The sequence below is a fragment of the Dendrobium catenatum genome, unplaced genomic scaffold (assembly GCF_001605985.2).
Source record: "Dendrobium catenatum unplaced genomic scaffold, ASM160598v2 fragScaff_scaffold_1220, whole genome shotgun sequence".
Taxonomy (NCBI): Eukaryota; Viridiplantae; Streptophyta; class Magnoliopsida; order Asparagales; family Orchidaceae; genus Dendrobium; species Dendrobium catenatum.
Genome location: NW_021319682.1, coordinates 11,223,889 through 11,248,130, shown reverse-complemented (window position 1 = coordinate 11,248,130; position 24,242 = coordinate 11,223,889). Strand labels below are relative to the sequence as shown.

At 35.3% G+C, this 24,242-nt stretch overlaps 2 protein-coding genes across 2 annotated transcripts; both read left to right on the top strand.

Moving 5' to 3' along the window:
- Positions 1-1,087: 1,087 nt before the first annotated feature.
- On the top strand, positions 1,088-10,680 carry LOC110115142 (CSC1-like protein At1g32090; the record flags this gene model as incomplete). Its single annotated transcript, XM_020848277.2, is given in 12 exon segments — positions 1,088-1,248; positions 1,496-1,631; positions 2,024-2,122; positions 2,308-2,427; positions 2,545-2,625; positions 3,094-3,434; positions 6,503-6,748; positions 6,996-7,068; positions 7,070-7,240; positions 7,243-7,323; positions 9,773-10,006; positions 10,329-10,680. Coding segments are annotated over 12 exon segments (1,914 nt in total), but the record flags the coding sequence as incomplete, so codon positions are not given.
- Positions 10,681-19,459: 8,779 nt separating this feature from the next.
- LOC110115146 (4-coumarate--CoA ligase-like 6) lies at positions 19,460-22,621 on the top strand. The gene is made up of 6 exons (XM_020848283.2): positions 19,460-20,579; positions 21,044-21,233; positions 21,328-21,473; positions 21,562-21,629; positions 21,730-21,832; positions 22,335-22,621. The coding sequence occupies exons 1-6, from the start codon at positions 19,563-19,565 to the stop codon at positions 22,449-22,451; spliced, it is 1,641 nt and encodes a 546-aa protein (XP_020703942.1). The 5' UTR covers positions 19,460-19,562; the 3' UTR covers positions 22,452-22,621.
- The last annotated feature ends 1,621 nt before the right edge of the window (positions 22,622-24,242 follow it).

Sequence of the window (24,242 nt, the reverse complement as noted above, 5' to 3'; positions counted from 1 at the left end):
GATGAAGCTCCTTTATTTCCCTGAAAATGTGGAGATAAACTTGGGATGAGCAATTCAGTTGCTTAATAGGTCTTCTTATTCTCTCTTCAATTATTCAATAATAATAAATGAATAATATTAAAAATATAAAAAAAAGGTTTTACTTATTAATCGAGTTACTAAGTTATAAAATGCTTCTACTTTACAATGTTCTTGATGCAAACATGGTTTTCCATTAGTTATAAAATGCATCCAACTTGCTGTCATGATAAGTGAACTAAAACATAATATTCACTTAGAAATACTTGTACCTGAACTTGTAAATGATACTAACATAACTTGTTTTTACTTGTACTTGTAAATGTAAATAACATAACTTGGTCACTTGTACTTGTTAATAACATGACTCGTTCACTTATACTTAAGTTGAACATAATACATATCATTTAAACTTACTTAGAAACATAGGATTTTTTTTCATGCATATGCACTTATGCAATCATGAGTTTATGCACTGTCCAAATGACTATTTATAATTTCACTTTCATTTATACCTCCACTTGATCAAATCTCATGTCTAAACAAGATAGATAGAGATGTACCTGATTCCCCTTAGAATTTCACTTCTACTTATAGTTTTACTCTCACTTTTGTATAGAATGGAAGGAGGAATACATAAACATGATCAATATGTATGGGCCCATAAAACATAACTTTTACTTGAACTTGATCATCTCCCCACATAACATCCTCCATATGCAATGCAATTTCACATGAGAATATGAACAAGGTCATGGGCATTTCAACATGTAGTACTAGCTTTTAACTTATACTTGAATATATTGAATTGACACATATATCCCAGTTGGCAATACAGAGGTGAAACTTGGACATAGTCCAATAGTAAAATTTCAGGCAGAAACTCACGAGAGACATTCAAAGTAATAATTATGGCTTTTATATTGCAGTGGCACTTTTAAATATAATTAATACAATTTCTTTGTTTGTCATCTTGTCCTGAGGAATATATGGACTTTGTCTGATGCTTTGTCTCAATGAATCAATCCTTGTATCTTATGAAGTCGTTTAATTATGACCCTTCCTCTTTTTGAACAGCCTAAAGATCTTTTTGCCATTAACAATCACAGCAATCTTGGTTATCGTTCCGGTTAATGTATCTGGTGGAACTTTACTGGATCTCAAGAAAGAAATAGTTTTCAGTAACATTGATAAGCTCTCAATTTCAAATGTCAGACCCGGATCTGTGAGGTGAGTTTGAGTTTCTTTTATAATACCTGTTAGATATTTGCTTTAAAGTAAAAGTTTTTATCAGTGTCCTTGCTTTTTATTAAGGTGCAGAAATGTGTGAATTGATTTATTTTGTAAGATGTGGAATTTTATTTTTTTTTTGTCCAAATTTCCGATGCAAAGATTTGACATAGATATGTGTGGGGAGGAGGTTCGTATTTGGAAATCTATAAATTTTATTATTGATACGATATCTTGTTTGTTTTAGGTTCTGGGTTCACCTGTTCATGACGTACTTGTTCACCATATGGACTTGCTTTATGCTATATAGGGAGTATGATAATGTAGCTTTTATGCGATTGCATTTCCTAGCATCACAGCATCGCCGTGTTGAGCAATTCACTGTAAGTAACTTAAAGTTCTAATTTACATGTCCTAAGGGCTCATTTTTTTTCATTCCTTGTGAAACTCCTATGGAAATTAATATAGTTTATAGGGGGTTTATGTTTTATTTTTTCCTGAGAAGAATTGTGGAAAACAAATCTTATACTTAAATTTTGAAAGTTTTCATAGGGAATTTGCACCAAGCTGCACTTCTACGACAGCTTCTAAAGCTCTTCATTGTCTATTTTGGCTTTAAGAATAATATAGTTTCCTTCTAAATAATGTTCTAGAGTTGGGTAAATATTTAGTCACTTTTTATGTTTTATGCCATCCCACTATGATAAGGCAAATGATGATAATGATCATGATGACTTCTATGCTTTTTGCCGTTGGGTGATGGCAACTTTTTCAGGTAGTTGTCAGAAATGTTCCCCGCTCTGGTAATTCTATTTCAGAGACAGTGGTCCACTTCTTTCAGAAAAACCACCCAGATCACTATCTTGGTCATCAGGTGATTAGTACTTCTCATAACTTTTTCTTGAGCTGCATTGGATGTGTTTTGAAATATGATGCTGTTGTCAAGCTATATGTTGTCATTTAATTTGCTCTCTGCTTTCTTTTTTCTTTAATCCATTATCTTTCAACTTTAGGAGTCCAAACTTATTTACTGAATTCATATTTGTTTGTTATTGTCAGGCCGTTTACAATGCCAACAAATTTGCCAAGCTTGTGAAGAAGAAGGAAAGGCTGCAAAATTGGCTGGATTATAATTAGCTCAAATTTGAGAGAAACCCTGACAAAAGACCAACCAAAAAGGTATACCTCAGTTAGTCCCATAGTAGGTAGTCAGCTAGTAGTGCTTTGAAGCAAGGTTGCATTCAGCATATTTGTGCAAATATTTAAAATTTGGTGTGTCCTTGTTACCCATGTCAGGTTGGCTTTCTTGGCCTCTGTGGTGAGAGATTGGATTCAATTGGCTATTACAAGCAAAGGATCTCTGAGGTTGAAAAAAGAGTAAGATTTTAGATTTTGATGAACTACTTATGCATCGCCTTTCCTATATTGTAGTCGTTATTGTTAGGTTTGTGAAGACTACCACAGCATCATCTTAAGAATTGAGTTAAAGAATGCTGCTAACTACTACATCCATGAATAGAGTTTAATCAAGTAAGCCATGACTAATAAGCAATAGCAAGCAGCAGACATTGCCTTTTCAATTTCAATTGTAGGCTCTATTTGATATAGTTTTCTACAAGGAAAAAAATTCAATTGTGTGACTGCTGCAACATAGCATTTTTAGAACTATTCTCTCGTTAGCTTCCCAGAAAAATATTTTTGTGGATTTTAACTTCCCTATTTATTAGCTAGTTAATTAATTAATTAATTAGTTGTAGACTAATATAGTATTAATCTTCAAGCTAATATTGTATTGTGTTCTTTACCATACTATAGCTACATGTAATAGAAGAATAATTGTATCAGATGGAATGTGAACGGCAAAGGATTCTCAGAGACTCTAAAGCTGTTTTGCCTGTTGCTTTTGTGACATTTGACTCAAGATGGGGAGCTGCTGTTTGTGCACAGACCCAACAAAGCAGGAATCCTACACATTGGTTAACTGATTGGGCACCTGAACCACGTGATATCTATTGGAAAAATTTGGCTATACCATTTGTTTCCCTTAGCATTCGGAGGTTTCTAATGTCGATTTCATTGTTTGCTCTGGTGTTCTTTTACATGATACCGATTACTTTTGTTCAATCCCTTGCAAACCTTGAAGGCCTTGAAAAGGTTGCTCCTTTTCTCACACCAGTTATAGAATTGTAAGTATTTCTCTACGGGGAATTTGATCAACCGCTGGCTGTTGCTTCCATAAATTTACTTCTTAGTATTCTCAGAACGAATTTTTTTATAATGTTATATTTGCTTGCTTGATTATATAATTTGTGTTGGATATACATATCAATAGAATTAGGTTGATGTAAGAATAATGTAATCGTTGGACTAATGATGGCTTTTCTTTCTTTCTACTAAAACCCTCAAGTTATGACCTAAAACCAACAACTTAATTGGCACTTGGCAGTTCACATTGTATAACTATGCAAGCAGAAAACCCATTACTTTATTAGCAATGTGAATAATACACGACGATTCAGGGTTAGGCAGTCAAAGGAACTCCGGGACTCACAGTTCCTAAACTGTTAATTAAGGCTTCGTTGGGACAGCTTTCTTACTGCTTTTTAAAACAGCTTTTTAGTAAAAAAATTAAATTTTTGTACTAAAAAGCTGCTTTAAGAAGAAGCAAAAAAGCCATCCCAAATGAAACCTAATTCAACAACTTGCTTTCTTTGAATGGTTGTTTTGTTGGATATTTTCACAATACATGTAATTTATTAAAGCAGAAGTTGATTGGGCAGATGCAATTCAAATGTATGAAAATATATTTTTTATATTTATTACGATACACTTCAAATGTATTGACATGTGGATGAGGGCATGCAACAACAACAGTCGGAGGAGGGCGGGCAGGAATCACGGGAAGACACAACACAAGATTTGAAAATTGTCTAATTTGATATGTTTCAAATTAGGTGGAATAGAGGTTTTGGGGTATTTCAAATACCTCCAAATTCTATGTTGTATTTCTTTTGTTTTAATCAAACATTAAAAAAATAAAATGTAGAGAAATAGAACAATCAGCATAACATTTAAAGCCCAAATGATAACAAAATGACCCAAATAATTCAAGAAATCTAAAATAATTTAGGACCATGTAAAATGAGCAAGCAATTGTAATCTATTTTTAGGAATTAAATTACAAAATAAGAAATGAGGAATCCAAGTACTAAAATAAAAATAAAAAAGGCCTTGTTGATGTCATGTGCCTAGGTGACTATGCGTGTCTTTGATGATAGCAAATAGCCAAATATTGTGCTGTGCCATTAATGATTTGTTAAGCTTTTTTTAGGTTAATCATTTACTAGCAATCAAGATAATGATGATGGATTTCATTGAACATTTCTTGAACTTTAGTCACTTGGATATGGACACAACTTGATAAATTTAAGAAATCTCATGTGCAAAGTGAAGATTCAAGGCTGTGTAATTTTTAGGAATTAAATTACAAAATAAGAAATGAGGAATCCAAGTACTAAAATTAAAAAAAAAGGCCTTGTTGATGTCATGTGCCTAGGTGACTATGTGTGTCTTTGATGATAGCAAATAGCCAAATATTGTGCTGTGCCATAAATGATTTGTTAAGCTTTTTTTTTAGGTTAATCATTTACTAGCAATCAAGATAATGATGATGGATTTCATTGAACTTTTCTTGAACTTTAGTCACTTGGATATGGACACAACTTGATAAATTTAAGAAATCTCATGTGCAAAGTGAAGATTCAAGGCTTTGTAATTTTGTGCTTGTGTTTAGAATATTTTTCATTATAAATAGATTGAGTTTGCATAAGATAGTGAACACAAATAAAAATTATTGAAATTTCATTTGCAAGTATTCAAAATTATATTTGAATATTATAAAAATTATTAATATCATTGTATCTTTAAATAATTTATTTGGCTTGATTTTATATTTAACTATATTTTGTCAATTAAATTTTTAGCGCGTGATTATTAGTTATTATAATTTATGCAAACAATAAGTACCAATCAATTGAATAGATAAAGAATAAACTCAGATGAATTCCCTTCCCAAAATCATTGATGAATTTAGAATAATTTATAAACACAATTTACATTAAATTTATTATGTGTCCATTATTCTTCAAAACTTTGGTAAATAAACTCAATCAATTCATAATTAAGAGCATCTAAGACACATCAAGCTACCTACACGTTGCAGTCCTTGATTCTTCAATTTAGCCTTCTTGTCTTGTATGCTTGATCTCATTATCCAAGTGACCAATCCTCTAAGTTGCTAGTGAAATCACATTATCTTCATGATTGCTAAAATATGATTAATATAAAAAAACACTTAAGAAACTATTTGATAATGTCACACGAGGATTGTAGTTGTCATTAATAATGAGTCACACCTGAATCACGTGGACTTCTAGGGTTAACAACTTGAACAATTTTTCAGCTAGCTTTTACTTTCGTTATGCCTCTCAAAATGGACTAAATCCTTCAAAGAATCCCCATAAACTGTTGGCCATCTAATTAAATTTTAAGAGGATAATAATGCTAACCATTTGCAATTGATATATGCTAATAACATAACATTGCATATCATGTGTTTGTGAGCCTAACAGCTTCTAACAAACTTTGTACATTACTTTTTTTCTTGGCAGTTAATCCACATTTAGCTGTGCTAAGAAAATCAGTAGTTTATAATAGTATATTGTTAATTTTATTGGGTGAGTTCATAGTTCCTTCTTTTCTCACATTTGCAGTGGAACTAAGAAAAAGTAAATGGGCGATTCCATTCTTCTTTATGAATTCCCAAAATACTCTATCTGATTTATATGCCCACATGCACCGGAGGATTTATTAATGTGATTTAACTAATGACTAGGGATTATTTAAGCATATCTAATGTAGTTAGCTCTTATGTGGGGTGATCTGAAAGGATACTTTTTCTGTAACAAATGGTGTTTATCTCTCCTTTGCTGCTTTTTTATTTTTGAGATGCAGGTTTGTGCGTATTGGTTAATGGATAAGCACATCAGATTTTTCTTTTGCTGTATGTGGAACTTGAGTCTCTTCTAAATTGAAAGACGAATTTCCAATATTTTTGAATAACTATTGATTCTTTTACTTCATGTTTTGCTTGTATTTAATGTTTTTTTCTTAAATAAAGAGTCAAACTGTAAAGCATATATGTTTTTATATCTTTTTGATACCTACTAAATCTTGGTTCTTTGCTATTTTTCAGAAAGTTGACCAAATCCTTCTTACAAGGATTTCTTCCTGGTTTAGCATTAAAAATCTTCCTATACATTCTTCCAACATTTCTGATGTTAATGTCAAAAGTTGAAGGCTATTTATCACTATCAGCACTTGAAAGAAGGGCAGCTGCAAAATATTACTATTTTATGCTAGTAAATGTATTCTTGGGGAGCATTGTGGCTGGAACAGCTTTTGAGCAACTTTATTATTTCCTTCACCAGCCGCCTGCCAGGTAATTTTCTCTTACCATCTTTCTTGATTATCCAATCTTTCTCTCTTTTTAATAATACATTACTTTAGTCGTTGAGTTATGTGATCACTGTAATTTTCGTGATTTATGTTGAGAATTGAGATTATAACATTTTTCCATGGTATCTAATTAACTTCACGGACTTCAGATACTTAAAGTTTGCACATGCTAATGTTGTCATATATGTGCATAATCATTTTTTTTTCTTGGGTTAAATTTGTTTTCTTAGGATTCCAAGAACAATTGGAGTATCAATACCAATGAAAGCTACATTCTTTATGACATATATAATGGTTGATGGTTTGGGCTGGCGTTGCTGCTGACATTCTTAGATTGAAGCCACTTGTGATATATCATTTGAAAAGTATGTTCATTGTGAAAACGGATCGGGATAGACAAAAGGCGATGGACCCTGGCAGCATTGGTCTTGCTAAGAATCTTCCTACTATGCAGCTCTATTTTCTTCTTGGACTTACTTATATGCTGTGGTTACTCCAATACTTCTTCCTTTTGTATTGATATTCTTCATCTTCGCTTTCCTTGTTTATAGACATCAGGTTAGTTTCACCTCCTCTAAGATCAATTTTTTCATCTATGATGATGTTTATTGATCTTTTGTTCAGTTTGTTTATTTTAAGCTCCTGTATATACAACAAGCTGTAAATTATTGGATTTGAATTGATTTGGGCTCAAAGGGGCTAAATGGGTCAACCAGGTTGACCCTAGGCAAGGATCCAATGGGTTGGGTCTGACCTACTGGATCCAAGGGAGGTGAGAATTAAGTCCAAGAATCTCTGGATTTGATTTGAAATCAAGTAAAGGGATTTGGGTCAACCAGGTTGACCCAGGGCCTAGGTCTGGACTCAATAGACTTGATTTAACCCATTGAACATAAGAGAGGCGGTCTTGGGGTCTGACTTGGTCAATTTGACCAGGTCAACCCTTTGACCCAAGGATTTAGAGAATTCAAGATCAACAGAGAATATCACTATGATTCATTCTCAATTCGTCTCTTGCCTGTAAGGACGTGGCACGTGTCCTCTAATCAATAGTTTTGCCATCAAATGTCACCATAGGTAAACGGTTATGACTAGGACCCTCTGAACCAGATAGTTTTGCCTTCAAATGGCACCACTAAATTACAGTTATTGTTAGAGCCCGTATGCTCTCCAATAGCTTTAAATCATTGAGATATGAATCAATAGGATATAATCGATAGTGCACAAAGCCCTCTATTAGCTAAAGTGGATTCAAATTTATCCCCTTAGATAAATATTTACCCCAGGTCTACAAGGTACATTTGGACAAAGCAACCCATGGCTGCTAACAAGAATTTTTTTGTCGGGTTGGGTCGATTATCTGCTCTGACTAAGTAGACTAGGGGCCACGAATCACGATGGTCCGAGATGACGAAATCATGGGATCTTGATTGGGTCTATCATCTTTTCTCTACCATCTACTTTAAGTGCAAGATGGTAAATTTTTAATTTAAAATATTAACTTTTCAAATGTCAAACTCATGCTGCTACTATACGCCATTTACTTTATATCTATTTGACGACTAACCTTAATCGAAAGTTCTCTCTTGTTATCGGGAGGGGTAATTAACTATAGGGGCTTGCGCGAAAAAGAATGAAAGGGATCCGTGGAGAGGCCGGGGCGTGAATTTTCGGAGCCCACATCTCCAACCATAGTGTTTCTATTACACCCCTCAAACTCTAAACCTTTTAACCTTATCTACTGTGTTCGAACCCGCTATGCAAACAAATTTAATATCAGTTTCCAACTTTTGTCTCACAAGAAGTCACCATTGAATTCTTACAAAATCCATTCTTTGTGAAGATTTGTCACATAGGAAGTAATACTTATGCAAGGAAATACTATAATAACATTTATTAGTGGATGAAGCTGATCTCCATTCATCCACCCTTACTTGCTCTCTCCACCATCAAAGCTCCAACCTCATAGTGGCATGCTTAGGCTACCCGTTCTCCCTAATTCTACGTCATCTTGTCTCAACCAAACATCTTGAGCTATCATCACCTAGTCTCTCCTTTTTTTGTGATGCTCGTCATTATAATAAGGCACATAAGTTACCCTTTCAAGAGTCCGCTCTTTCAAGCACTTGCCCCTTAGAATTAATCTTTTTCACATTTTTGGACGTCCCAAATTCACTCTATGATCATTACAAATACTTCATTTTACACATTATATTTGGCTATATTCTCTCAAGCACAAATCTGATGTATATAATGTCTTTATGCATCTTAAATCAATTGTTGAAACTTTCTTCCAAATATCTATTATCACCCTCTATATTTATAATGGTGGAGAATGCATCTTATTGAATGACTTTCTATCAACAAATAGAATTTCCACCTCACAACTCGAACATAAACACCTGAGCACAATGGATTCTTTGATCATTGTGATCTACTTATTGTTGAGATATATCTCTCTTCTTTATCATACATCCATTCCTCTTCAATCTTAGAGTCATGACCTCTACATTGTTGTCTTCCTCATTAATTTTTTGCTGATAAAAGATCAAAATCATGGAGCCTAATGACTAATCTTAATTGAAAATTTTCTCTCATAAGCAAGAGGGATAGTTAATTTAGGGGCTTGTATCCATGGAAAACCCTAAACCATATTATAAAATAATTGTTAGAGGGTGAATTTTGTAGGTGCTGTCTTATTTGATATTTAGTCCGCCTTGTAAAAATTTAGCCTGTAACCACTCAAAATTATCTAATTACAGTTGGGCTAATATTTTTGGATGCTACACTTACATCATTAAGAATTATCTTATTTATGTTTTTATGTTTAATATTCAATTGATTAGAAGTATATGCTCTATCTTCAGCTCTATTGCTTACTGCAATTCCATGCAAATTTCAACTTAACCTCCCTTAATTATAAGTGACTTAATATTGAAGAAGTGCAAATTTTTACTTTGCATAACAATTGAAGATTTGTTGATGCCAAGTTGTTTGCAAATCGCAGATCATTAATGTTTACAACCAAGATTATGAAAGTGCTGGTGCATTCTGGCCTCATGTACACAGTCGCATTATTGCCAGCTTGTTGATATCCCATTTACTACTACTTGGTCTTCTGAGTACAAAGAAAGCTGCATATTCTACTCCTTTGCTTCTAGTTCTACCTTTGTTCACTTTATGGTTTCACAAATACTGCAAAAGTCGATTCGAATCTGCTTTCCAAAAATACCCACTCGAGGTGCATTCGTTTTACCTCGTAACATGAGTTGATATTAGCGTTTGGGACGGCTTTCTTATTGTTTTATGAAGCTTTTTTTTAGTACAATTTTTTTTTTTAGTTTAAAAAATTGTTATACTAAGTAAACGAAGCCTAAGATTGATTAAGGTAAGTAGGAAGCTTATCGTGGCAATCAGTCGAAGGAAGCCAACAAACTGAGAAAACCAAAAAAATATTATCTTTTGGTCTACAAATTGGATTGTGTGGAGAAAATTGCAATATTCAAATGATATTTGTGTTTAGTTTCTGTGATTTCTTTTTGAATTTTGATTGATTGTTTCAGGAAGCAATGGAGAAGGACGCAATGGAGAAAGCTTCCGAACCTGACCTTAATCTCAAGGCCTATTTAGCTGATGCATATCTTCACCCCATACTCCAAATAACTGTTGGGGATGGGGAAATGGAGGAGGTAAGGGTAGACAAGAACCGAACCTGTGTGTGCTCACAGCAATGAACTGAAACCAGTCTCCCATTTTCACCTTATGTAATGCAACCATGATTGGGAGTCTTGATTATTTCTTCATTGTTAGTTGTTAGATTCACAGCTTGTTATACAGTCTACCAGTTCTTACCAACACAGTAGATTTTCTTAAATGTCATTGAATATGTTTGTTAACTTCATTAAACTGATTGAAGCACATAATTGTTCTTCTAAATGCTCAAAACTAACTTGCAAATTCTGTTTTTCATGCCTTTTCAATCAAATTGATGCTTAAACTGTAAATACTGCAATATGTTGATCCAATACATTACACAATGAAGGGGGAGGTGTAAAGTTTGTAAAATGGAAATGGAGAATTCATAAGCTCACTCAAATAGTTGGAGGATCATGCTTATGATGATTATTATTGAGTGCCATAAAAATTACGATGTTAGAGATTCAAAGTTATATCTTAGCTCGTATGAACATCTCCAGAATACATATTAAAAAAAGTAAAATTGCACAATCTAGAGAAAAAAGGATTCATGTAGCTGTTGTTGTTGTTGTAGTTGCTGCACAATCTAGAGGATTCAGAGTTTTTTTAATGGGGAGAACCTGGAGAGAAAAAATTATGAGATTTGGCCCAAGAATAGATCAATTAGTCTCAATTTGAGGTTATGAATATTTACCTTCCCTAAAATTAGAGAAGACTAAAATAGGGTTCAATTTAATTGGTTATTATCTCCTAATATAGTAGTAAGAGAGGTGATATCAATGAGCAATGATGAGCATCAATCAATGATTTTGATGAAAGTCAATGATTTATGTTTGTTGGGCATTAGTGATGTTGTTTGACTGGGAGGTTAGGAGATAATAGTTGGCTAATGATTTATGTTATTGAAGGGGCAATGATTGATTGTTCCTACACACAATCTTAATGGGGAAATCATTGAAGTGGCAATAATCAAGGGTGTGTAAACTTTCATATTTATTGTCCATTGGCAGATGATAGTAAGTATATGTGAAACCCTTAAATTTTCAATTTATGTTTTAAATTTTTTTTTTTGTGCTGTTAGTACGGACGAACCGTCAGTACGAGCTGAAGAAAATGTTGAAAATCTGTATGGTTCGTTTGGACGAACCTGGGTTCATCGGGACGAACTGAATAGAGAGCTAGCATCGTCCAGGGATGAAACAAATTGGAATTAATTTTCGTCTGCACGATGGTAGTTCAGAGGAGATCGTCTCGAGACGATCGGGACATTGTCCTGGACGATCCTGTTTGATAAATATCTGAATAGTGTCATTTTTGAAGAGAGAGAAAGCTGAGGAGAGAGAAAAACGAAGGGAGAAGAAGAAAATCCGCGTTTTAGGCGACTTCGGTCCGTTTTTGTCTGTCGCCGTAGTTGGAAAAGTTGATCGACTCGAGGTAAGGCACATTCCGCCTTTCTCAATTTTCAGAAATGTGAATTTTGACGATTTTTTTGTTCCGCAATTTATTTCCGTTAGGGAATAATTATTTTTATGTCACACTGATAAACTTTTTACCGCGTAACTTTTGGTATGTTTTTGAGATGATATTTTTGCACGTTTTGAGCATTTTATGGAAGATTTGTACCAGGTATTTTGAATTCTGCGGTGTTTTTATCGAATAACGAAGTATCTGGATGTTGAAATATGTTGCTTCAGTACAATGAAAGTCTTATATTGATGTTTTGTACTATTTGTGGTAATTTGGTAAATTTCTGAATTTGTGAATTCTGTGGAAATTCTGTATACTGTCGTTATGATGCTGACGATTTTTCTGACGTAAGCTGATTTCTTGAATTGAATGAATTGATGTGTTTATATGCTATCAGAATGGAGTTATAAGGGGCCAGAATCTTTCGAGATTCTGTCTTTGTCAGGGAAACCTAAAAAGTCTGATTTAATCTGAAATTCTGTATATCTGACAAGTTCTGGTGCTGTAAGTACAAGGGAGATATAAGGGGTCAGAATCCGTTGAGATTCTGTCTGTGTCAGGGAAGGGAGGCATAAGGGGCCAGAATCCGTAGAGATTCTGTCAGGGTCCGGGGTTCTGATATGTGAACTCTTATTTTTGAGATCTGTATTATATGATTTTATCCGATTTGACAATGTGCTTATGATTTGTACGGATTTGTACTATTCTGTCTGTTCTGTGATTTAAAGATAATTCTAATTTGAATATTCTGCTATATGAATGAATTCAGTTCTTTTGTTTCAGTGGTTTGATTTTTTGTACGATTATCTGAATTCTGTACGACTACTCTTCTGATGTATTTGCTGATGTGAGAGTGTGACCAGTTCTTGGTCAGTCAGTGGGGCACCTATGTGCCAAATTTGTGGACGAAGACATTTTGGCCAGTGTTACAGGGTAACTGGTCAATGTTTTAGATATGGTCAGCCAGGACATCGGATTGCAGAGTGTCCACAAGCTGGATTTGATCGACGATCTGAGTCTAGATCTGAGAGTTTTGCTAGATCAGTAGGAAGATCAAGGACAGTTCCTCCACGCACTGTTTCTGAAGGCTCATCTGGTAGAGCTGGTGGTTCGGGTTCTGTAGCTAGGAGACCACCTAGTGGTGATCAGAGGGAGTCTGGTAGTTCCGTAGCTCCAGCTCCAGTTCAGCCACGTGTATATAGTTTGAATCAGTAAGAGGCTCGAGATGCTCCGGATGTCATGACAGGTACGGTTTATATTTTTGAACATCCCTGTCGTGTTTTGTTTGATTCTGGAGCCAGTCACTCGTTTATTTCCGAGCGCTGTTTTGATGCTTTGCATTTGGATTTTGATACGCTACCGGTTTCTCTTTCTGTTCTTTTATCGGCTGAGAATAATTTGATTGCTCAAAAGTTTTTTTTCTGTGAGATTAAAATTTCTGGCAAGAAGTGGAAATCGTGTTTGATCTTGTTGCCGATTTCTTCGTATGACGTGATTTTGGGTATGGATTGACTAAGTCTGTATGAGGCTCAAATTGACTGTTTGAAGAAACAAGTGAGCTTGCTTATGGATGGTTAAAGATGTGTATTCCAAGGGTTAAGATGAGTTTTATCATGTTTGATTTATGTGTTGGAAGTCAGGAGAATGTGGAAGAAGGGCTGTACAGTATTTTTGGCATCAATACGGGATATGAATATAGATGTGGGTTCTATTTCTGATATCCCGGTTGTACGAGATTTTCCAGATGTATTTTCTGAGGAGTTGGTTGGTTTACCTCCAGCTAGAGATATTGAGTTCTGTATCGATGTATTTCCGGGTACTACTTCGATATCCAAGGCTCCGTACAGGATGGCACCAAAGGAACTTTCAGAGTTGAAAGCTCAACTCCAGGAGTTGGTGGATAGAGGATTTGTTCGTCCTAGTGTTTCTCCTTGGGGAGCACCTGTTCTGTTTGTAAAGAAGGACGGGACAATACGTATGTGTGTTGATTACAAAGATTTGAATAAAGTTACAATCAAGAATAAGTATCCGTTGCCACGGATTGACGATTTGTTTGATCAACTTGCTGGATCTTCTGTATTCTCAAAGATTGATTTGAGATCTGAATATTATCAAGTGAAGGTGAAGGAAGATGATGTGATGAAGACAGGTTTCAGTACTCGATACGTGCACTACGAGTTTTTGGTTATGCCATTTGGGGTAACCAACTCACGAGCTGTTTTTTATAGATCTGATGAACAAAGTATTTAAGGATTACCTGGATCAGTTTGTGATCGTCTTTATAGATGATATTATGGTATATTCTGCTTCTAAGGAAGATCATGCCAGACATTTGACGAGTGTATTGGAGACTTTGAGGCAACATCAGTTGTATACTAAATTCTCCAAGTGTGAATTCTAGCTGAAGAACATTTCTTTTCTGGGTCATGTGGTGAGCGGTGAAGGTATTTCTGTTGATCCCCAGAAAGTTCATGCAGTTGCTAATTGGCCGAGGCCTACTACGGTGTTTGAGATACGTAGTTTCTTGTGTATGGTCGGATATTATAGAAAGTTTGTGAAGGGTTTTTTCCAGATTTCTGCACCTCTGACGATGCTGAATCAGAAGTTAGTAGCTTTTGTTTGGACACCGGAGTGTGAAGCTAGTTTTCAGATATTGAAGGATTGTTTGACATCTGCTCCAGTATTAGCACTTCCATCTGGTATGAAAGGATTTCAGGTATTCAGTGATGCTTCACTTAAAGGTTTGGGTTGTGTTCTGATGCAGCATGATCGGGTAATAGCTTATGCTTCAAGATAATTGAAACCACATGAAAAGAATTACCCGACGCATGATTTGGAATAGACCGCTGTTGTATTTGCTCTAAAGATTTGACGTCACTACTTGTATGACGTCAGGTGTGAGATATTCATAGATCATAAGAGTTTGAAGTATATATTTACTCAAAAGGATCTGAATTTGAGGCAAAGAAGATGGCTTGAGTTGATCAAGGATTATGATCTGATGATTCAGTATCAGCCTGTTAAGGCTAATGTGGTAGCAGACGCTCTGAGCAGGAAATTCTCTGTACTATTATGTGTTCAGCTCACTTTTGATAAGTATTTGATACGAGACATGAAAAGATTACAACTGGAGGTGATTTCCTCTACTGGTTCGGATTCTGGTGTTTTGACTCAGATGAACATTCAGTCTTCTTTGGAAGAGAGGATTCATGAAGCTCAGAAGTTAGACGATGAATATTTGAAGTTGACCAATCAGATTAAGTCTGGTAAGAAACCTGAACTACGAATTTCTGATTCTGATATTATTTTCTATAAGAATAGGATGTGGATTCTTATGTTTGTAGATCTGAGGAAAGAGATTCTGCACGAATCTTATTATTCAGGCTATATCATTCATCCAGGAAGTGGTAAGGTGTACGAAGATATGAAAAGTTTATTTTGGTGGCCTAGAATAAAAGAGGACATAGTGGAGTTTATTTCGAAATGTGAAGTCTGTCAGTTAGTGCAGGCAGAGCATTAGCGATCAGGAGGTCTTTTGTAATCGTTACCTATCTCTGAGTGAAAGTGGGAGGAGGCGACGATGGATTTTGCTATGGGTTTTCCCAGATCGAGGCAAGGGCATGATGTGATTTGGGTGATTGTTGATTGATTGACAAAGTCTGCACATTTTCTTCCGATTAGGTAGACGGATCCAGTGGATAAGTTAGCTCAGATTTATGTTAAAGAAATTGTCAGATTACATGGTGTGCCAAAAGTGATTGTATCTTATCGGGATGGACGATTTACCTCCAGACTTTGGAGAGGAATTCAACAAGGCTTGGGCACGAAATTGTATTTCAGTACGGCTTTTCATCCGCAGACTGATGGACAGTCTGAGAAGACTATTCAGGTACTAGAAGATCTTCTGAGGTTATGTGTTTTGGATTTTGGAGGCAGTTGGGAAGTTCATATCCCACTGATAGAATTTGCATACAATAACTGTTATCAGTCAAGTATTGGTATGACACCTTATGAAGCTCTGTATGACAAAAAACGTAGAACGCCTTTGACTTTGACTGAAAAGGAAGATAGACAAGTGATGAGTTCAACTTTTGTGGATGAAACTGTGATGATCAATTTGATTAAAGAAATGTTGAAATATGCACAAGATAGACATCATAAATATTACAATAAAAAACATAGACTGATTGAATTTCAGATTGGTGACTTTGTGTATGTCAAAGTCAATCCGATGAAAGGTGTTAGCAGATTTGGAAGAGTAAGCAAGCTCAGTCAAAGGTATGTCGGACCTTTTGAGATCATCGAAAGGGTTGGTAATTCTTCTTACAGGTTGTTATTGCCTGATCAGATGTTTGATACACATAACATGTTTCATGTATCCTCTTTGAGGAAGTGGATATCTGATTCCGGAAAGAAACTTTCTGCTTATGATGTTGAAGTTCAGGAAAATCTGCAGTATAAAGAAGAGCCTGAAAAGATTTTAGCTTATGATGTGCGAAAACTGAGAAGTAAACATATTCCTATGGTTAAGGTTCAGTGCAAGTTCAGAACGGCAAGAGATGCCACGTAAGAGAAGGAATCGGAAATAAGACAGTTGTATCCAAGTTTGTTCTGACTCAGTTTGCTTTGGGAATGTCAAGGTCGACATTTTTCTTAAGGTGGGTAGATTGTGAAACCCTTAAATTTTCAATTTATGTTTGAAATATTTTTTTTGTACTGTTACTACGGATGAACCGTCAGTACGAACTGAAGAAAATGTTGAAAATCTGTATGGTTCGTCTGGACGAACCGTCGGGACGAACTGAACAAAGAGCATCGTCTAGGGACGAAACATATTGGAATTAATTTTCGTCTGCACAATGACAGTCCAGAGGAGATCGTTATGAACGATCCTGTTTGATAAATATCTGAATAGTATCATTTTTGAAGAGAGAGAAAGCTGAGGAGAGAAAAACGAATGGAGAAGAAGAAAATCCGCGTTTTGGGCGACTTCGGTTCGTTTTCGTCCATCACCGTAGTTGGGAAAGTTGATCGACTCGAGGTAAGGCACCTTCCGACTTTCTCAATTTTCAGAAATGTGGATTTTTACGATTTTTCTGTTCCGCAATCTATTTCCGTTAGCGAATAACTGGTTTCATTTCGCACTGATAAACTTTTTACCGCGTAACTTTTGGTATGTTTCTAAGATGATGTTTTTGCACGTTTTGAGTATTTTTTGAGATGATGTTTTTACACTAATTGCATGCAAACCTCATATTTTAAACTACTGACAAATATATAATAAATATCAAAATTAAATTTATTTAAATTTTTCTTTAGGATTCAAATTTGATTTAATTTTAAATTCAAACATAAAAACATTAAAACTCATAATTTTGATATTTACTATGTATATTTTTATGCATTTTTATGAGCGGGTTGAATTTTTTTATAGATATTGTTTTGCCGGCTTTTTATTTTTATAATTCTATGAAGAAACTTAAATAAAATTTAATTTTAATTTTTGTTATATATTGACAATTGCCCACTAAATGCATAAAAATATTAAATATGAATTTTTATTTATGATTTTTAAAATATACATAATAAAAATTTAAAGTTTAATATAAATTAAAAATGCATGAAAATATACATAATAAATATCAAAATTTACAATTTTTAATGTTTTTTCCTTTGAGTTTAAAATTTAATTTAATTTAAATCCTAAAGAAAAACTTTAATAAATTTACTTTTGATATTCATTATGTATTTATAACTATTTTTTTATTTTATAAAATTTTATTTGAATTATTTTCTAATTATTAAAAAAAAAAGCAGCACCTCCAAAATGCACTATTTATTTTGACGCATGCGCTATTAAAAATGTTCCTCTTGCTAATTCTCAGACTTAACGTGCTCCTTTATAAAATAAGCCCAAAGTTATAATACCCAAATAAAATCAAAACAAAATATATAGCATAATTTAAAAAATATATAATAAAAACTATCCAAAAATAGATAAAAAAATAAAATTATTACTAGATATTTATATGTTTGGAATTAAATGAAAACTGAATTAATTAAATAAGCTAATTAAAAAAATCAGATGGCTTTCAAGTTCATGTGGGAACTTAATAGAATGGAAGAAAGAAAGAACTAAATTGCCTTCACCCGAACAGTTACTACATGCATGCATTTAGTACCTCGTCTTAATATCTTATGGAGATTTAATATAGAATTATTTAAATAGAAAAAAAAATCTTTTATTTCGTTCTATCAAATCATGTCCCTGAAAATTAAGGCTGGTTTTTAAAAGACCATTAATTTTAAATTTTATTTTCATAAGCTCAATGCATTAATGGAGGATTGGGTGGCATAGATTTTTTGTTAGTAAGATCGGTTCTCATCTTGAGATATATTTTGATTGTTAAAAAGACTTATATTTCATTGATAAATAGTTAATTATTATAGAATTTCATATTTAAATTACTTTATCTATTCACATTTTGTTCAGATAATATTAAAAAATAATTTTTAATATTTCCAGATTACTTTAAATCTTGGTTGATTTGAATAAAACTAATTATATTATAATTTGGCTGAGTTCAATTACACAGATGATTTAATTGATTTAATTCTAGCTATAATTTAATAGGGGTGTCAATTTTGGGTCACGGGTCCAACTCGAAACTGACCCGGCACTATTCGGGTCAACACGAACTATTTCTGCAAACGGATCGGTTTTCCAGACTCGAACCCGACCCGTGGTCCGGGTCAACTTGACCCGACCCGAATGACCCGGATTGAAAAAAAAACTGCTAGTTTTCAGATCCAAAAACGGGTCAAACTCCGCTTTTCGGGTCAAAAAAGGGTCAATCTCGGGTTGCCAGATCAAAAACTGGTTTTCGAGTCAAAACGAGTCATTTTCGGGTCAACAGGGCAACTCGAACCCGACCCGATTTTTGAATCGGGTCGAATTGTTGAACCAGAATCCGACCCATTTGGGGTTCGGATCAACCCAAACCCAAAATTTTTGAGTCGGACTCGGATCGAGTTTTCGGGTCGAGTCCAATTATGACACTCCTAAATTTAGGCTTCGTTTGATTCGGTTTATACTTACATAAAAAGGAGTTTTAGAAAAGGAGGTTGAGAAAAAGCCGTTCAATAAAATGGAGTTTCAATAATGAGATATGTTTGACTAATATTTTTAAAAGTGCTTATTAATACTTGAAAGTAATTTTAAATTGTTTGTTTAGGAGTTCTGCTTTTGAGATTTTATTATAAAAGACATTTTGTGTCCGAAACTCCGTTTTGTGACCGAAGAAGCAGATACGAAAAGAATTTTGTAACCGCCGAAAAAACGATGTTTATTAAAAAGGAATTATTGTTAAGCTTTGATTCCAAACAGTAAATACTAATTGATTTCGACGTATTCAAACGGAAACGGAGAAAAAAAGCCTAATCAAACGAGGCCTTAATGTAGTTCAATTAATTTAACAAATCAATCTATCAACCAAACCAGAACCAATCCATCCCAATGCAAAATCACTTGGCGTTATAAATACTGGGTAATTTAACGGCTTCTTGAGCAAGCCTTTCTTTCCTTCTTCTCTTCGTCTACTTTCTATATTTCTCTTCCTCCTCCTCGTCTTCTCATGGAAGCTCTTTCTCATCCAAAGCCAATCTGGTTCTGTCCAAAAACTGGAATTTACACCAGCAAACACTCCCCAATTCCTCTTACCCAAAACCCACTTCAAGACTTGGTCACTTTCCTTTTCTCCAAACCGCACAAGGGAGAAAAGGCCCTCATTGACTCCCTATCCGGTCTCTATTTCTCATACTCTGATATCCGCTCCAAGGTCGAAGCTTTGGTTTCTGGTCTCCATCAGGTTGGGATTTTGAAAGGCCAAGTAGTCCTCATCCTTCTTCCTAACTCCATCTTCTTCCCTATCGTACTCCTTAGCGTCCTCTCCCTTGGCGCCATCATTACCACCATGAATCCCCTCAGTAGCCCCCAAGAGATCAAGAAGCTAACCGCTGGTTTGAATATAGGCCTAGTTTTCGCCCAATTGGAGAAAGTTGGAACCTTGGATTCATTGGGTGTTCCTGTTGTTTCTGTCCCAAGTGATTTGAATTATGATTCGTCAAAATTTACATTTTTTGATAAGATGATTTCTTGCAAGCAACAAATTACTTTCAGGCCTGTGATTCAGCAGAGTGACCCTGCAGCCATACTCTTCACTTCTGGCACATCTGGATTTAGTAAAGCTGTCATCTTGACTCATGGGAACTTCATTGCCATGGTTGAGCTTTTCGTGCGGTTCGAGGCCTCACAGTATGAGAAGGAGAGCTGGAAGGATGTTTATCTTGCTACAATACCAATGTTTCATGTGTATGGAATGTCATTGTTTGTGTTTGGATTGCTATCTCTTGGTTCCACTATTGTTGTTATGAAGAGATTTGATGCTCATGAGGCAATTAGAGCCATGGATAGGTATGAAGTAACTCATCTTCCACTTGTTCCACCAATAATGGCAGCTCTCATAAAGACAAAGGATGCCACTGGGTGTGTTCTGAGATCATTGAAGCAGGTTTCATGTGGGGCAGCTCCACTGAGTCAAAAGCTGATCAAGGAGTTTTTATGTAGATTTGAACATGTTGATTTGATTCAGGTAACAGTGATGGCTGCTGGCAATGAAATTTTTACTCGTTAGATAAGAGGTTGATTTGGCTTTGTAAGTTGTTAAGCTTAGATTCTCACTTAAACTTCACTAAAAACTTGCTTATGTTTAGTAGAGGATATCATCATACAAATTATTTTAACTTTGAATCCAGCAGAAGATGCCAATTTACTTCAGATTTGACATACAAACATGTTTCTACATTTAGTTCTACAGAATGGATTAACTTCTTATGATTCACAATTTCCTAATGCGATTGAAGACAATCCTTGAACATGAAGGAGACTCTATCAAATAAATAAGCCATTTGATAATTTTTGCTCTTGCTTGGTTAATGAAGATGACTATGGAGTCCATCTTTCACTAATAAACTGATAAGATGGATAAGTTTTTAAAATTTAGTTTTTGATGACTGTTCTTTCTTACATCTAAAAATTAAAAACATTTTGGGCCAGGGATATGGCATGACTGAGTCGACCGCAGTCGGAACTCGCGGTTTCAATAACAAAAATTGCAAGAAATATACATCTTCAGGGCTCTTAGCTCCAAATATGGAAGCCAAAGTGGTTGATCAGGAAGACAGAATATTTTTGCCTCCTGGCAAAATGGGAGAATTATGGTTACGTGGACCTGCTATTATGAAAGGTAAGTAACTAAGATTTTATAAGCCTTTTATATGCTTCAAATTTATGCTATGATTAACTTTTCTTTCCTTCACAAGTCCTCTATATAACTGCAGGTTACTTAACTGATGAAAAAGGGACAGCATCTATAATCGACAGAAATGGTTGGTTGAAGACAGGGGATATTGGTTATTTTGATCATGATGGATACTTATTTATCGTCGATCGTTTAAAAGATGTAATCAAATATAAGGGGTTTCAGGTACAGATGCCAATACATTAGAAACCATTTTTCATTTCTGCAGCAAATAAGAGCTTTTATGACAGTACGAGAGGTTTTGTTTACTCAGGTAGCACCAGCTGATTTGGAAGCTGTGCTGACTTCCAACACTGAAATCATCGATGCTGCAGTGACATCGTTAGTTCTATAATTCAGTTGATTTTACTCTCAACAACTTCCTTTTTTTTTGTTTTAGCTTTATGTAATGAAAGTTTAAATCAACCAATTCTTTTTGTAGTGATTTGGATGAGGAAGCAGGAGAGATTCCTGTTGCATTTGTAGTTAAGAGACATGATAGCAATATTTCAGCTGCTGAGATAGTAAAATTTGTAGCTAAGAAGGTACTTTACAACCCCATCATTGTAATTCTGCAATGGAAGCATCAATTAAGCAAAAACACACAAATGAACTGCAACTAAGGGCAACTCCAATGGAACTGCAAACACTTGTTTGCCGTCTTGCTTTGCTCCAACCGACCGTTATTTTTAACGCTATTTGATCGCGGATGAACAGTGCGACGTCAATATTGGGGTCGCACTGTTCATCTGTGAAAAAAATTGGTCTCTACCGAACTTGGGGAAGAAATGTGCGAAAGAAGAAAACGATGGTTACAGGGCAAAATGACGTTCGATTGGAGATGAATCACGGCATTTTTTTGTTTCACTGTATTTTGGAGTGAAAAATAAGATTTTCGGTTGGAGATGCCCTAAGACACCATTTATATACGCAAGTATCGCACAGCCTGAAACAACAATCTGTTTCTCATCTTTCTTGGAAAAAGTTGTAATATATTTACATATAAAGATTTGTTTTCTCATATCCATTACTATTTTATTGGCATAGGTGGCTCCATACAAGAAGGTGAGGAGAGTGGTGTTTGTTCAGTCTATTCCTAGAACTGCTGCAGGAAAGATAATGAGAAGAGAACTCAGAAACTGCTATTGTGCCTCCAAATTGTAACATTTATTTTCCAAATGAAGCAATTTTTTAGTATAAAAATTTCAAATTAATTTTTTTTTTTACTAAAAAACTACTTTATATAACAGTAAGCTGAAATCATATTTAGAATTTGATGTTTAGATGCTATATTATTAAAATTAGTGAGATGTCTGATTTGAATTTAATGGCAATTTTTTATGTACAATCTTAAATTGTTCTTCTCTTTTTGGTTTCTATTTGATTCAATTTGATTAATTTTAATTTTAAATATTTTCAGTTATTTGGTCTAGCTTAGTTTGATGTATTATTTTATATTGATAGATATTTAAAATATATGAGATTTCATAATATTATTGAAAAGTTTGATTTAGCAAATTTGTTTTAAATATATCTTTATGTTTGGTTTGGCTAGAAAATGTCCAACTTCTATATATATATATATATATATCTGTTTGGTCATTAAAGTTAAATAAAACAAAATATCAAACCAAATGAAACCTAAATCAAATAAATTGGTTTAGCCAATTTAGTTCGGATTTTTATAATAGTTGATTTCTTTGGACGCCATTAATGAAATCTTTTTTCTCCTTAGATGAGACGAAAGATTTTTTGTTCTAGAGATTGTTGATACAACCTCAAAAAATCATCTTGATCAGGCACGAATCTCGAGGAAAAATCAAGTTGGAAACTTCTGAAAATAAAATTGGGACCATCCAAACTCCGACTTCAGCAAACTTAAAGTCGAACTGAATGTCTCAGAAATATGAACCAAACGGCACCAAATTCGACTCAATCCAAGCCCAAATGGGTCCAAATCAAGGGCCCGAAATGCTGTTGGAGGGGTTGAACCACAATTTGGATTACCAAACGGTTTACAAATGTGACATGCTTATATTTAAATTGAGTGTCTCGACAAGACGAATCAAATGAGCCCAAGATCACGGAATTCCGACATCATTAAAACATTTAAATATCTAGTGAACGGTCCACGATCAAGAGATTCAACATCGACCGTTCATTCAAACCACTCCCCATTTACTCTTGATCTTCCTCCTATTTATAGATTATGCAACTCTAGGAAATCTATAAATAGATCCCTCCTTCTTCTTAAAAAAGAGCCCCTAGGCCTAAGGAGAAAAGAGAGAGAACGGAGATCGCTCTTGCCTCCTTACTTTCTCGAAAACCACATGGAGTTCCGTCGGACCACCGCCTGAGGTACGGAGTTCCGTCAGACCACCACCTGAGGCCCTGAGTTTCGTAAGACCACCACCTGAGGCCCTGAGTTCCGCCGGACCATCACCTGAGGCCCTGAGTTCCGCTGGACCACCACCTGAGGCCCTGAGTTATGTCGGACCACCACTTGAGGCCCTGAGCTCCGTCGGACCACCATTTGAGGCCCTGGGCTCCGTCGGACCACCACTTGAGGCCCTGAGCTCTGCCGGACCACCACCTGAGGCCCTGAGCTCCGCCAAACCATCACCTGAGGCCTTGAGTTTCATCGGAGCACCACCTGAGGCCCGGAGTTCGCCGAACCACTACCTGAGGCATTGAGTTTCGTCGGACCACCACTTGAGGCCCTGAGGTCCGCTGGACCACCATCTAAGGCCCTGAGGTCCGCTGAACCACCATCTAAGGCCCTGAGGTCCGTTGGACCACCACTTGAGGCCTTGAGTTCCGCTGGACCATGTCCGGATACCCGGAATTGCTGTCGGACCACCACCTGAGGTCCGAAGTTCCGCTGGACCACCACCTGAGGCCCTGAGTTCCACCATACCACCACCTGAGGCCTGGAGTTCCACTGGACCACCACCT

What these genes read in the sequence shown, in the direction of transcription:
- LOC110115146 (XM_020848283.2), top strand. Translation starts at nt 19,563, where the DNA reads ATGGAAGCTCTTTCTCATCCAAAGCCAATCTGGTTCTGTCCAAAAACT. An exon ending in AACATGTTGATTTGATTCAG is followed by an intron (nt 20,580 to 21,043) that starts GTAACAGTGATG and finishes ATTTTGGGCCAG; the next exon opens with GGATATGGCATGACTGAGTC. An exon ending in TCAAATATAAGGGGTTTCAG is followed by an intron (nt 21,474 to 21,561) that starts GTACAGATGCCA and finishes TTGTTTACTCAG; the next exon opens with GTAGCACCAGCTGATTTGGA.